This window comes from Lemur catta, chromosome 6 (assembly GCF_020740605.2).
Source record: "Lemur catta isolate mLemCat1 chromosome 6, mLemCat1.pri, whole genome shotgun sequence".
Lineage (NCBI taxonomy): Eukaryota > Metazoa > Chordata > Mammalia > Primates > Lemuridae > Lemur > Lemur catta.
In genome coordinates this window covers 56137560-56152023 of record NC_059133.1, presented here as the reverse complement: position 1 = coordinate 56152023, position 14464 = coordinate 56137560, and the positions used below count along the sequence as shown (strand labels likewise).

At 51.7% G+C, this 14464-nt stretch overlaps 1 protein-coding gene across 1 annotated transcript in view; it reads right to left on the bottom strand.

The window, feature by feature from the left end:
- The window catches only part of LOC123639812 (keratin, type II cuticular Hb1-like), a 29623-nt gene extending 19036 nt beyond the window's left edge, over positions 1–10587 (bottom strand). The window contains 1 exon segment of the mRNA XM_045553946.1: positions 10346–10587. Within this exon segment, the coding sequence (XP_045409902.1) occupies positions 10346–10587 (242 nt within the window).
- Between the last annotated feature and the right edge of the window lie 3877 nt (positions 10588–14464).

Genomic DNA, 14464 nt, shown 5'->3' with positions numbered 1-14464 from the left:
GCTGAACCAGGCCATCCAGCGGCTGGCGGTGCGGGTGGACGGCGCTGAGAGTCAGGTGAGGGTGGGAGTCGGGGCGGCACAGTGGTGATGGCTGGAGGGTGTCCACTATTTATGACAACTAGACTAGACACCTTACCCGCCAATCCTTGGAGTAGAGTTTCTCTTTGTGAATGTCTGAGCCAACAGCAGCGTGGCTGTATGTGTAGATCATGCTCGCCTTGGCCTAGGACTCTGAATTCTATGCCGGTAAGTAATGAACATGAAGGTTAATATGTAGGAATACCTATGCTTGTTTGTATATCGTTATCTTTTTATATGTGTGTGTACATTTTTATGTCTGTGTTTCGTTTTACTTACTTGGCATGAAATTTGAGCCCATCATCAGGAGTTGCAAGATATTACCCAGAAACCCAGTTTTCTGAGTTATCTTTTAAAATGTGAAGATCTGGCAATGTTAACTGTGACTCCAAATGGTAACATTTGGCTGGAGAAGACAGGCCTCTATCTTCTCTCTCTTCTTCACATGTGGTATATGCTCCCTGGTACCACAGTCCCCACCACTCCCAATGGCTTCCCTTGGCTGCAAGGCAGGGGGTCCTTTGCCACTTATCACCACCCTGGCTGCACTGTTATGATCCTTGTAAGTAGAGAAAGGGTGCTGAACCTGTGTCTCTAAAGTAGAGCAATGAACAACTGAAAATACGCAAGAGGTCCCGGTGATTTCAGGAAAATGGGAGAGGGCATTTTTTTCTTGTGACACTGGATACTCTTGATATATGTTTAGCATGCGGCCTTCACCTTTTTGATGCTTCCAGCCAGGCCCCTGTAGAAATGCTTTCTTTCTCCCCGTCTCCTGGCCTCTTCTCTTTTGTCCCAGTTCCCTCTGTCAAGCCCCCCTGGCTCATGTCCCACCCCACAGAGAGGAGGGCTTCTGTTCCCTGTCTTTTCTCGCTGTCTGCAGATTAAGTGTCTCAGACTCAAAGGGCACTCATGGAGGATTTAATCTTTTCCCTTGTTCAGAAACTGATGACTCTGAGGAGGGCTGAGCTGCTCAGGTTTTGGGGGGTGGAGTGGGTGGGCCTGCTGGGGTTCAATCTCCCACCAGCCACAGCTACTCTGGTTTCCTAAGCAGAAAGCACACCTCAGCAAGACAGGCATTTGTCATTAATTTTTTTCTCTGAGACTAGAGGCTCCTATGGGGAATGGATACTCTTCCTGTTAGTTTTCCTTTTGAAACAATAACCCTAGCATCACCTGCTAAAGAGCATTTGATGCTTCCTGGATCCCAGCTCATATGAGAAGTGTCACCACACTACACATAAAAGGCTTTCTCACAGCCATCGCAAATGGTGGGTCCCAAATCTTCACTCTGAGAGCAGAAGGGTGGGCAGGTCCTTTTCATCCTGTGGTACTGACACACAGACACAAGTTTCATAACAGGCATGCTCACTCCTCACAATCACGGACACTCTTCAATGCCTCATTGTCACTCCAGCCTCTGAGAAAGGTCTGGTTCCGTGAAGGGGAGGAGTGAGGGCCAAAGATGTCCTTCTGTCCTTGGTCTGCCCTTTGCCTCCAGTCCTGTGAACTAGAGACAGCTAAGGAACGGCTGGAGGGTGCCTCAGGCAGTGCCAAAGGCAAGCTGGCCTGGCTGGAGGCCGCCCTGCAGCAGGCCAAGGAGGACATGGTGCGGCAGCTGCGGGAGTACCAGGAGCTGATGGTTGTGAAGCTGGGCCTGGACTTCGAGATCGCCACCTACCGCAAGCTGCTGCAGGGCGAGGAGCAACGGTGAGGGCTGGGAGTGCTTCACATGTGGGCCGTGGCGGGAAGTGGGGGGAGTGCAGGGGTGTAGGGCAGCCACCAACCTCATCAGCTGGGGAGGGGTGGGGAGAGATGACCTGGGTATCCAGGGATTTGTTCTCAGGGAGCCAGTTTTTTCCCACCATCTTACAAAAAGTCAAAGGAATGGGGTGACCCATCATGTCATTCACCCCAGTATCAGACAGCAAGGGCAAGTTTGTCTATGGAGACAGTGGCAGGAACTAAGGCCTACCCCATGGGAATATGGTCCCCAGTGTGATGTGCCTTCTTCTCCACACTGCCCTTCTCGCCTTCTCCCCAGGCCTGGGTAAGGCAGGGCTAAAGAACAGGTAGACCACAGAAGGAAAGGAGGATGGCCAGCAGGAGTTGGGTATGCCGGCTGCGGGGAGGAAGAGGGAACCGAAGCCTCACCATACAGCAGGCATATTGCGTGATCATCTCCTTTAAAGCCCACAGATACCCTGGCAGGGGAGGCACTATTATCCCCATATTACAGACAAGGAAACCAAGTCTCAGAGAGGCTAAATGACAACCTCAAGGACACACAGGTAGAGAGTGATTGGGTGAGGCTTGAACAATATTCAGATAATTGAGTTATCTCCTTCGTGGTCTCCTTTAAAGGTTTAAAATGCCTCCCTCATGGTCTCACCTTCCAAGATCAGGTTAGGCCAGAGAAAGCGTAGATCTTTTGCCTTCTCCCTCCTCCAAGAATCATCAGTGAAAGCGAGTTATTTGCATTTAAGGCAGGAGGGATTGAGTCCAAACGTCTGGAAGGAGTTTTGGCTCCAAGGACAGTGGGGATCAGAGAGTCAAGGCGGCGCTTGCGGCGTGGAAAGACCGCTGGTCTGGCAGGGTCAGGAGTGTCTGCCTTGGAGAAGTGAGGGTGTCAGGTCTGGCAGACTGATCCATGCACTCACCTGCTCCCGTCTTCTCCCCGCAGGCTTGGCCTGGGATTTGGGGCCGCGAGCGTGCGTAAGTAGACAGCAGGCGTGGCTGGTCACAGTGGTCGCTCTACCTTTTCTTCCCGGGCCCCTCCCCCGCCCGCCCCCCTGTGTGCGCAGCCTCTTCGGACCGGAGACGCGGAGCGTTTCTGTCCTGTCTGGACGCCTCCCTTTTTCTCCTCTCGCGGGTGATTCTGTGTGTTCGTGTGTGTTGGGGGAGGGGGGCCTGGGGTCTGTTCTTTGGGGGAGGGGTCTGTGCATCTGCCCACTGGAGGCGAGGTCCGCACGTCTGCCCTCTGGGGCGGGCCGCGGGCTCGGCAGGGCCTTCCTCCTTCCGACCGCCGCTCTCCGCTCAGCCCCGGGCAGCGCTCCCGACTCGGGCCCCGCCCGCCCGCTCCCGTCCGGGGCCGGCCCCGGCGCCCAGGAGACGAGCGCCCCTGGCGGCGGCTGCGCGCTCTGCGGCTCCCCCGGCTGTGCCGGCGACTTCAGCTGCAGCGGCTCCCGCGGATGTTGAACCCTCCCGCTCCGGGGAAGACAAGCAACCCCAGCTGCTGCCCCCAAAGACTTGGCCTTTTTGTCTCAGAAGCCCCCTCCCATGGAGCTGGTCCCCACCTCACCTCTCCCTCTTGCCCCCGACCCCGGAGCTCAAGGTGTTGGAGCGCAGCTTACAGACCCCTGACAGCCCCGTCCCCACTGCGGAGATAGCCTGGACGCTGGTGCCACCGGGTTGGCCTGTGGTTTACCTGGACCTAGCATCCTCCCCCTATGCACTGCCCCAGCCTTCTTTTCCAAGGACCCCTTCTCTGCAGTAAAAAGTTCTGCAGGGGACTGAGCTGCCAGCTGTCTGAACCTGGATTCCCCTGGCCGTGCGTTCCCAGAGCACAGACAGACTTGGCCTGGTTGGGGGGCGACAGGGGGAACAGTACTGGGAAGCAACTCTCCCCTTGTGGCATGTGGGTCCTAGAAACTCAAGTTTATGGTGATTTGATATTACAATACCAGGATCTTTAGGATGGGGAGGAGGAGTGAGAGGGCCCTGAGGAAAGTGAGAGGAGGTAATTCATGCAGGAGGGTCTAGCCGGGGTCAGCTCTTCTGGACAGAGGAGATGAGAATTGCATTCACTCATCCATTCATTTGCTCTACAAATCCTCACTGAATGGCCTCGAAGTTCTTGGCACTGGGGCCGCCAGGGTGAGCAAGACACCCTCTGGGCCTGGTTCCCTGTGGATGAGTTGCTGGGTGGGAGAAAGGCCATACACGGGCAAACAGAGCAGCAGGAGAACAGGGCACTGGAGGACGGGCTCGGGGACAGATGGGGTTGGGGACATATGAACACACTTGGGTGGCCCAGGCTTGGCTTCTAGTTTAACAAGTGACCCGATGGTGGGCAGGGGAACAACATACTTGGGTAACCGACGGTGTGGGCTTTGGAATCAGAAGGGGGCTTCAGCTCGCCTCTACGTCCATATGTGTGGTGTAGTTTGGTCTGAGTTTTCACAAGGCAACTGGACTTTGGAGGGCAGAGATAGGCCAGTTTGGGGGGTAGGGTGGCCAGAGAAAGGCTGGGTTTCTGGGCTCTTTTCTTGCCACATAGGCCTGAGAGAAGCTTCTGTTCAGTGAGTTCACATTCTTTTCTATTGCACAAAGGATTACATCATCAATGCATCTTAGGAACAATAGTTCCTGCTTTCTATGTCCCTGGGTGGGGCTAAGGTGCGTCATTGGCCAGAGGCCTTGGCTTTACCTTTTAAGGAACTCTAGTGCCAGAGTGTCTGCAGTGTTTCTCCTGGGTCCCTGCCCGGGGAACAGGTATCCAAAACGCCCTCTTCCTGGATAAACAGAACAGTCTCATGTGAGAGGAATGGGATGGAAACTTGGCTGGCAGGCTGCTACCCACCTGAAGGGTAGGGGTAGGGCTCCCACATCGGTCCCAGTGGATCAGCACTGACCTACTCCAATTGTATAAATATTCTTGAAAGCAAAACAGCTGCCTGAAAGCAGAGCTGCCCCTCTGCAAGATTCTGTAGTCGTGCTCTCTGTTCCTTGCATTTTGCTATGATATCATGAAATTCTACGATTTTCAAGGCCAGTTTTCTCTAGCCCCTACTGTGATGATCATGTCAACAAGGGAGCTTTGTCACCAAGGACTTGTAGCCAGTATGTACTTTCTGCCACCTGCGTCACCGGGCACTGGCAGCCCATATATTTTTCCCTCTTCAACCCCCAAGCCTGGACTTGCCTGATGTCAGTCCAGGAGATCCCAAGGACTTTGGGGTCAGCTTTGAGTCCCTTCCTAGGCCAGGGCCATGTGGGCCACCAGCGGTGTTTGTGGTTTGGGGACCGATTCTCTGAGAGGCTCCTCTGGCCATGGGCCACATTCCAGCCTAGGGTGGGAGACAACTGCCTGGTGCTTTTATGGAGAGTCATTCACTAGCCCATTTATAAGCTTTGTGATTCAGGGTGACTTCTGAAGGGAACTGGCTGTCACCAGTTCAGTCATTGCTTCTCCATAGAGGGAGACCATAAGGGGTCAGTCCTCTGGGCTCCCCATGCCTGCCTCATACTTCATAGCACTGAAACATGTCAGATGCAAACTTAGCTGTGTTCACACCATTCTGAGCCCCTCAAGGGCAATGACTGTCTCATCCATCTGTCGCCAGGGCTTGCCACACAGTAGATGTGAACAGGTTGAGGCTCTATGGTCCCGGTTGGTCTGTCCTGTCCTGGAGTATATTTGGCTCTGTTTTTCCACCATTAGTATGTCTCATCCTACGTAATCCCTTGGAAGTCTCTTGTGGAGTCTAAATGCAGTCTTTCCTGCTGCCATTCCAGCTGCAAGATGTCAACCTAACCACCCTGGAGTAGGGACTGAATGGCTTGGATTCTGTTCCCACTCTTGCTCTTACCTTGACCAAACTCTTCACCTGTTTCTGGGCTTTAGTCCTGCTCTTCCCCAGATCTAAATGGTGAAATAATAAGTATTTTCCTCTCTGCTTAGCCTCTCTGAGCCAAAATTTGTTGGTAAAATAGAATAGTGCCTATCACAAAGTTGCTTGAAAATTAAAGATACTGCTGTGTGTAAAGTGCTTAAAACATAGTAAGAGTCATATTTTTGTAATTAGGATTCTACTTACTGGAGTTCTTTGGAAAGGTTTTGAACACCTTTAAAGAAGACTCTGCAAAGCCTAGGGCCAGCCTACCTCCCTCTGCCCCAGCTGCGGCGAGAGTGACCGTAGGGCAGGAGGTGTAGGTTGGCAAGCCCAGGGGCTGCAGCCAGGGCTCCCTAGCCAGAGGGCACCTGCCCACAATGATACCCGGTGGCACCTGCCCACCACTACTCTCACCTTAGCCCAGTTCTCCATCTGTGACCTCTGCCTCAGCAGCACATGTGGGTCTACTCATGTATGCACCTGCACTCATATCCACATGTACCCACACACCTCCCTCTTCAGCATGTAGACACATATCCACACATTCACACATATAGAAACCCTCACATTCACATACACACAGATGCCTGGAGATGTGCTTGTACCTGGATGTGATCATATTGTGCCACTCTCAGACAGCCGCCTGAAGACCCTGGGCGATGCAGAATGAATGTACAGACAGCGTGTACATACACCACGCAGCTGCACAGAGCCTGGACGCCCCGTTCCCTCCAGCTCCTACTCCTGCCCCGCCTCTCCTAAGGAATAACAGAGCTTCCAGTTGGTAAGGGACATTAGCAGCCATCTAGGCCAAACATTTTATTTCATTTATGAATACACTGAGGCCCAGAGACGGGAGGTGACCTGCTAATGGTCACAGAGTGAGGTGTTCCACTTTCTTCACCGTTCTGCACCAGGGTCATTACGTATTTGATTCATCCCCCCTTGCTCCTCTGCCTGAGCCTGTCCAGGAGGGGAACCTAAATGGAGGTGAGGCTTGTGGAGTCGCAGCGGAAAGGAGCTAGAGAGCGGGTGAGAGGGTAGAGTACGGCAGGTCCCCAAGGCCCAGCGGGGCCGATGAGGCTAGTGAGATGGGAAGGGAGGGGCTTTTGGCAGAGACGGGAAGTCCATGAGGACTGCAGCTGCAGTTGGCCTCTGAACTGGGGAGGGCTGGAGGGCTCGAGCTGGCACCTGGGTCTCAGGTCTGGACCTCTGACAGCACCTGCTTCTGAGCTGTGCGGGGTCACAGCAGAGAGGGCTGGTTGGAACGACTGCACACTCGGGAACTCTCCAGGGTTCTGTCCTGCTCTGAATTCCAGCAGTGACAGCCAGGAGACCTTGGCTTGATCCTATCCCTTACACAAACCTTTGTCTTTTCAGACCACCCACACCTCTGGTCTCTCAATACTCTTAATTATTTCTATTGCCGTGAGTGGTATGGGTGGGGGACTTCCCTTTCTGCTACATTCTCTGGGCCTCGGACTGGACGTTTAGAAATTCACTTGCTGCAAAGATTCATGTTCAGTGACTCATCTTGGCCCATGATGCAGCTGGGCTGCCATCTCCCCACCTCCACCCACTACCCGTAAGATTCTCAGTGGCAGGTGAACATTTCCCTGCATGAAGGAGCACAACCGCCCTGGCAGACGTGATTTGTCTTCGTCTTTGCGATCTCTGATCACAGATATAAGTGCAATAAGAGGCTGGCCATAGCCTGATCCTGGAGGGACCTCTGCTTTACATTCTGCCAAAGAATAATAGCAGTGGTAAACACACGTAGCAGGCACTGCCTAAGCATTTTATGTATGTGAAATTGCTTAATGAGTTAGGTGCTCTTTTCATCATCCTCATTTGAGAGATGTGCAATGTGTCTGCACAGAGAGGGCAGATACATTGCCCAAGGCCACTCAGCCAGGAAGGAACAGAGCCCAGCTTTGGACCCAGGGAGTCTGGCTGTCACCTTGATGCCACATCATCTTCTTGCTATGTGCTGTGTCTGTCTTTGAGGAAATGTATCAGCTATGGCAGGTCTCCAAACCCCAGAGTGACTCCATTAAAAAAAAAAAAAAAAAAGGAATGCCATATTGAAGGCTTTTTGAAACTTTAAATGATATTCATGTATTCATCCCTTAAAGAATTCCAATAAATTACTCATGCATGAGTTTTCCCCACCAAAGCAATGAGTGTTGTTTCCTTAAGCCCTGAGTGACTGGTGAATCTCACTTTCCTAATCCTCAGTTTACAGATGTGCATGGGATGTTTTCTGGGAGGCAGCTGTGGTTTAGTGAAATGAGCACTGGAGACACGAGGTTCAAACCTCAGCTGATCCACCGAAATAAATGGGAGACGCTGCCCCAGTTACTGAGTGTCTCTGAGTTCTGGTTTCTTCATCTGCAAGATGTATCATTAAGGTGGTATGGATAAAGCCACGTCACATAGGGGCCTGGCACAATTCTTTGCTAAATCTAAGACTGCTCTAAGCCAAGGGATAGGACTATACTGGAGATTCTGGGCCTGGGCCTTTCTCTGCTCCATGTGACTTTGGGGACCCTCCCAAGCCCCAGCCCTTGAGGAGGTTAACAGAGATGCAGACAAGGCCCAGGGATGGCTACATTGATTTACTGGAAACACAGATCAAGACAGATAAACAGGACAGAGGAGGAAGGAGAGAGGCTGGGGGGCTCTGGCCACTGGCCCCATGGCAGCCCAGGGTAAGGTCCTGGTCCTGGCCCTCCCTACCTCTGAGCCCCCTTCCTGTGGCCACCAAGGGAACTTCTTTCTGGGGTAGCCTTTCCCAGTGTGTGGCAGCAGACTCAGGGAGGAGGGGCTCGCACAGAGAGATGAGAGGCCTTTCAAAGTGCACGAGAGGGAGCTGAGAGCTTGCTCCAGGTGCCTGGCCTGGATGGGCTTAGACGGGCAGGGTGGGAGAGATACCCGGGGCTAGGGCTTGAGCTGGGGAGCCTACAATTTCGGGCAGCTGCTGCCGCAGGAGCCCACGCCTAAGGAGCTGCTGCCGCAGGAGCCCACACCGCAGGTGCCCAGGCCGCAAGATGTGACTGAATCACAGGGCGCACACAGCTCGGTGCTCACCGCCAGGTTCCCGCTGCAGGGGGCGCTGCAGACGCTGCCGGTCACAGGCCGGGAGCCTGACACACAGAAGTCCCCGCACACGACCCGCCCCGGGAGCTGCTGACACCTGTGAATCCCAAGGCTGAGTCAGAACTCTGGGGGGCGAGCTGTCTCACCTCCCTGACCACCACCCCTGCCCAAGCCCTGAGCTCCAGGTGTTAAGAGTCAGGAGCATGTTTAGTGGACAATTTTAGGTCCATCTAGTCTGAAAGCTGTGGTCTTTCCTGCTGTCTGACCCCTAATCCCTCCTGCTGTGCTGCCAGCCTGTACTTTTGTATCAGCTCTCGGTGAAACTCTCCTTCCAGACGGTGCCCTCCCTCACAGGGAGGCAGCAAATCCTTCCAAATACTGGGCCCCAGATACTCACAGACATTCACAGCCCCAACGCCTTCACACAGTCTGAGGGCAAAGGAGGAAAAGGCAACATTAGTAACTGGGCCAAAGTGGCTGACAGAGCTCCCCACAGTCTTAAAGTGGGGTCCACAATTGGTCAAGGAATTAGGGGCAGCGGGGTCTGATGGAGCACCTGCATCTATAGCCTCTCACCCCAAAAGTGGTAGAAGACAGGTTTTTTCCAACAGATCCCAGGCCACCGCTCAGCCAAGGGCAAGTTAGGGCTTGTGCAAGGGGCAGGGATGCGTGGCTCTGGCCCAGGGTGGGGGGTGTCGGGGCTGAGGGGCAGGATGAGAAGGCCTGGAGGCTGCAGAGGCTTCCTGCCCCAGGGCAGAGGGAGGAGAAGGCTGAAGTAGGGCAGACATAGCTCAAGGGGAGCCAGGGCCCTACCCTCGGGCAGGCATCTGGGCAGGGACCGCACAAGGAAGAGCTCCTGCAATGCTCGGTCAAGCTGGTGCTGGTCATGGCCACTCTCCCCAGCTGGAAGTTCTTCCTATTGTCTAATCCGTTGTGCCTGACCTAGGCCAGTTCCTGTGCCCAGCAGTGCTCCTGGCCACACTCACCTCTTCTTGTAGCCCTCCAGCACCTCCTGCACGTGGTTGAGCTCCGAGGCCAGCCTCCCGCTGTCGGCCTCCACGCACTCGGCCTCCCGCCTCAGCGTCTCGATGTAGCCCTCGAATAGCGGCTCCAGGTTGCTCCCGCGGCACTCGCGGTTCTGGTAGAACTGCCACTTGGTCTCCAGCAGCTTGTTCTGCTGCTCCAGGAAGCGCACCTGCCATTCAGGGTGGGGAGGGGGGTCAGATGGCTCCTGCCTCCCCAAAATCAGCTCTGGCGGGTGATTGCTTTCAGGGGGGCTCCCAAACCTAGAGCCCAGCAGAGTGGGCAGGGGATCTCAGGCAGGCAGGGGTTTTTCTGCGTCTGATTCTCCCCTCCCCACGGTGCCCAGCCCTGGCTGTGCCCATGGGTGGGGGTTCAGGAAGGGTGTGATCCAGGACATCCACCTTGTCAATGAAGGCAGCGAACCTGCTGTTGAGTCTCTTGATCTGCTCCTTCTCCTCGTGCTTGACGCACTGCGCGTTGGGGTCGATCTCCAGGTTGAGGGGCGTCAGGAGGCTCTCATTGACCGACACGGTGGTGATGCAGGGGAGGGGCTGGGCCCGCACACGCCCCCAGAGCGGTAGCCAAAGCTGCGTCCGCAGGAGCCGGCGCGGAAGCCCCCGCAGACGCTGTGGCTGCCAAAGTTCCCGGGGAGGCCGCGGTAGCAGGAGATGCCACGGTAGGGGGCGGCGGTGATGCAGCAGCGGCCGGGTCGGGGCCCGCAGGCTGAGGCGCAGCTGAAGACGCGGCCCCTGAAGCCTGATCCGCAGGTCATGGTGCTTGTGGACGTGTGGATGGGAGGGGACAGGATAGGATATCTGGAGTCCGGGCGGAAACTCCAGTGTGCTGTTCAGGCACCTCAGTCCTATATATGTTCAGATTGTAAGGGACTGGGCTGTGCAGATGGGGTTGGGGCAATTTGCGCTTTATGGGCTTGGGTGGTTAGCCAGGTCCAGCGCCTCTCCAGAATATGCGTCAATGGAGATTGGACCGCACCTCTTTCTTTGTAAAGGATGCAGCCCCTGGGCAGTAGGTGGACTCAGCATGTTCCATCTTAGGACCTGCCAGCAGGCCCTGCGCCCATTTACTGGCATTGGGAGAGCCGGGCAGGGGAGGGCAGGGGAGGGGCGCAGAGTGGAATAGGGCTGGGGGAGGGGAGGGGGAGGGGACCTGTGTGTTAAGAGTGATGTGGGGGGGAAGGGACCCTGGACAGTCTGAGGTATTAGCAAATAATCTCTAGATATGTCCATTCCAGTAGTGGGTAATGTGTTCCTGAAACAAAAATCTGAATTTTGCCATCTCCAGATTCTTTTCCTTTTTTTCCTGCCATGGCAGCTGTCAGTAGATTATTAAACATTTGTCTTTTATGTCTTTTTTGGCTTTTATTATGAGAGTTTTGAAACACAGAGAAAAGTGGAAATAATGAAACAAAACCCCACAGATGTTCCACCTGTATAGACAACCTATATTCAACAGTTGCTAACATTATGCCGTATTTGTTTTCACATTTGCCTAATTATTTAACAGTTGCAGAAAGCATGGCATAGAACCCTTAAATACTTCAGCATGCATTTCTTAGGAATAAGGACAGCACCATTTCCACATGCAAGACAATTCACATTAATCCCAAAGAACCACTTACTGTCTAATCCAGATTCAATTTTTCTAATTGCCCTAACAATTTTTAAAATAGATTTTATGTCATTTAACTTGTGGCTCTAGGTTTTGTATTTTCTATAAACTAGAAGTTAAATCTAGAGCCCGGCTGTCCAATTCAGTAGATAATAGGCATATGTGGCTATTTAAATTTAAATTAGTTAAACTTAAATAAATTAAAATCTAGTTCTTCAGTTCGGCTATTCACATTTTAAGTTGTCAGTAGCTACACTTGACTAGTGCCAACTTTATTGGACAGCACAGGTAAAGAACATTTCCACTGTCACATAAAATTCCATCTGACAGCACTGGCCTAGAGGCATGATTAGGTATAGAGTAAACATTTTTGGGTAGAATACTTCACAGGGAATGCTATATAACTCTTATTGTATCTCCCCAGGATGTAAAAAATGTCAGATTGGTAATGTTAAATTGGATCACTTGAGCACATTTTCCCCTTCACAATTGGAAAGAACTCTGTAGGGAGACATAGGTCCTATTTTGATAAGGGAATATTTCCTTTTTATTGATCGTCTACTGTGTGATCATTGTTATATACCATAAATGGTCTCTAATTCTCACATCAATCATATGAAGTATGTATCCTTATCCCCATTTTACAGATGAGGAAACTGAGGCTCAGAGAGGTTAAATAATATCCCCAAAGTCTCCCAGTGGGTAAGTGGCGGAGCCAGGAGTTGTAATGCCTTCTCATCTATAAGCTGTGACAACCCCTGGATTTCCTAATCCCTGAATAAGTTCAGGAGGGTAGAGAAAGTTGTTAAGGAGGGGATATCTGTGGATTTAGGGAGTGGGAGAGTCAGTCTAAGGAAGATGGGGAGAGTCAGAGGGGGTTGCAATGGTTAGAAGCAGGAGGGGCCTATGTGTGGCACCAGGGCAACGTGAGGCTGTTTTGGAGCTGGTGAGGAGTGTGGGTGACAAGCGCAGCATCCTGTGCTTAAGCACTGAAGGAAGGGGATGGAGAGCAACAGTTTCAGTTACTTGTATACCTCTGGTATATGGCAATTACTTCTATAGATTGTGCTATGTTCTAGTTACCCAATGAACCACCCTGCTCCAATGGAGCAGGTGGTAGAAAAACTATCTCATAAAGTCCAGAGGTTTGCTTTAAATTGAGAAGAAAAGAGAAGTGAAATGACATGGCTCTCAGCACCATCCCATCCCCACCTCCCACTGCCACCGTAGAAGCTGTGCCTTAGGGTCAAAGGCAGGCAGAGCAGCCTTAGGGAGGGAGAAAAGGGGTGTGTTGATGGGAAAAGAGAGGGAAGGAAGAAAATAGAAGAGAGTGGGGCTCAGTATGTCTGTGAAAACATTCAGAGTGGGGCCTCGTAACAGGACAGATGTGGGGGGTGGGGGTCACAGACTGCATGAGCTATCTGGTCACCCCAGATGGGGGTGTGGCAGCTGCTGTCACTTTATGTGTTCAGGGCAGCTGGGCCAGCACTTCTGAAGCTCTTTGTACCCTCATCTGCAATTCCGGACACTGTTCACAATTGAGCAATTGTGTCCTCAGCTGGCTGGGTGTCCCGAGGAGTGCTGTGAGTCTAGGTGCATCTCACGTACACTTTACCTTCTCTTCCAGCGTAACTCCTTATAAAAATGACATGCACAAACACGAGCTAATTACTAATGGCTGGCCCTGGCTAAGCAATTTTAAAGACGGAAGCAGCAATTTAAAATAAGGTATAAAAAATTCGAATGTGAAACCATTTCATTAAACTTCAAGAATTATTAATTGCTGCTGATTTTTGAAGACCCAAAAGGACATTCATTTTGTTTTCTTCAGAGCAGAAAGACTTGCAGGCAGGAAAGGGGGAGAGGAGGTAGGAGGGTTGGCAGAGTCCCCACTCTGGGGTCTTGGCTGTGGCACTGTAAAGTTAGTACATTTTAATGTTATGGAAGTTAAAATTCTTTTTATTGTGAAAGATGTCAACATACAGAAGAATGCATGGTGGTGTACCTACTACCGATAGGAAGCAACAGAACATACATGTACCTTAGGAACTTCTGTACTCCATTCTGATTGTACCCTCCTCCTTCCTGGCCTAGGCAACCCCGCTCTTGCATTTTGTGTTTAATCATTCTCTTGCTTTACTTTACAGTTTTAGAACCTATGTGTGCATCCCTCAATGGTATACTACTTAGTTTTCCAGATTTTGAACTGCATATAAATGGAATCATGTTGTATGTATTCTTTTGTGTCTGGTTTCTCTTGCGCAGTGTTGCTGCCGGTAGCTGCACCGTGTTCATTTTCACTATGGATTTTACTCATTGTGTGACTGCACCTCAGTTTATTCACCTTTCTACCCTCACGGTCATTTCCAGACTTCTGCAGTATGAACAGAGAGCCACAAACATTCTTTTCCATGTCTTCTGGGGCATTTGTGCAAGAGTTTTTCTAGGGTATATGGTTATTTTTTAAAGTTATGCAAATAGTATATGTTTAGTATAGAAAACTATTTTATAAATAGTCTTCCACACTTAAGAAATAACAGCATCTTTTGATGTTCATCTTACACCATACTAGGTACTATTTTAGGAGCCCAACATGCATTAACTCATTTAATTTTTACAATTACCCTCTGAGGTTGGTGTTATTATTCTAGTTTTATAGAGGGGGACATTGAGGCCTGGAGAGGTTGAGAGACTTGCTCAGGCTGTGAGTTGTAGCAGAGCTGCCACTCAGAGCCTGCTGTGTTTGATCCCAGTGGAAAGGGTGAGTTTGTCTCATTGCACTCCTATCTGTCCGCCGTCTGCCATCAACAAAAGTATCACACAGTAGATGGTGTTTGCACATAACACATAAAGACAAACACTCACTTATCTCTCCCTCGTGCTCTCTTCAGGGCCCTGCAGGGTGTTCTCAGGGCTCAGGGCCAGAGGATGGAGGAGGGCTCACCCTTGTTCTTGGTCAGCTTCCAGTATTAAGACATGTGCCCAGATCATGAGCAAAAATGCAAACCCTGCAACACACC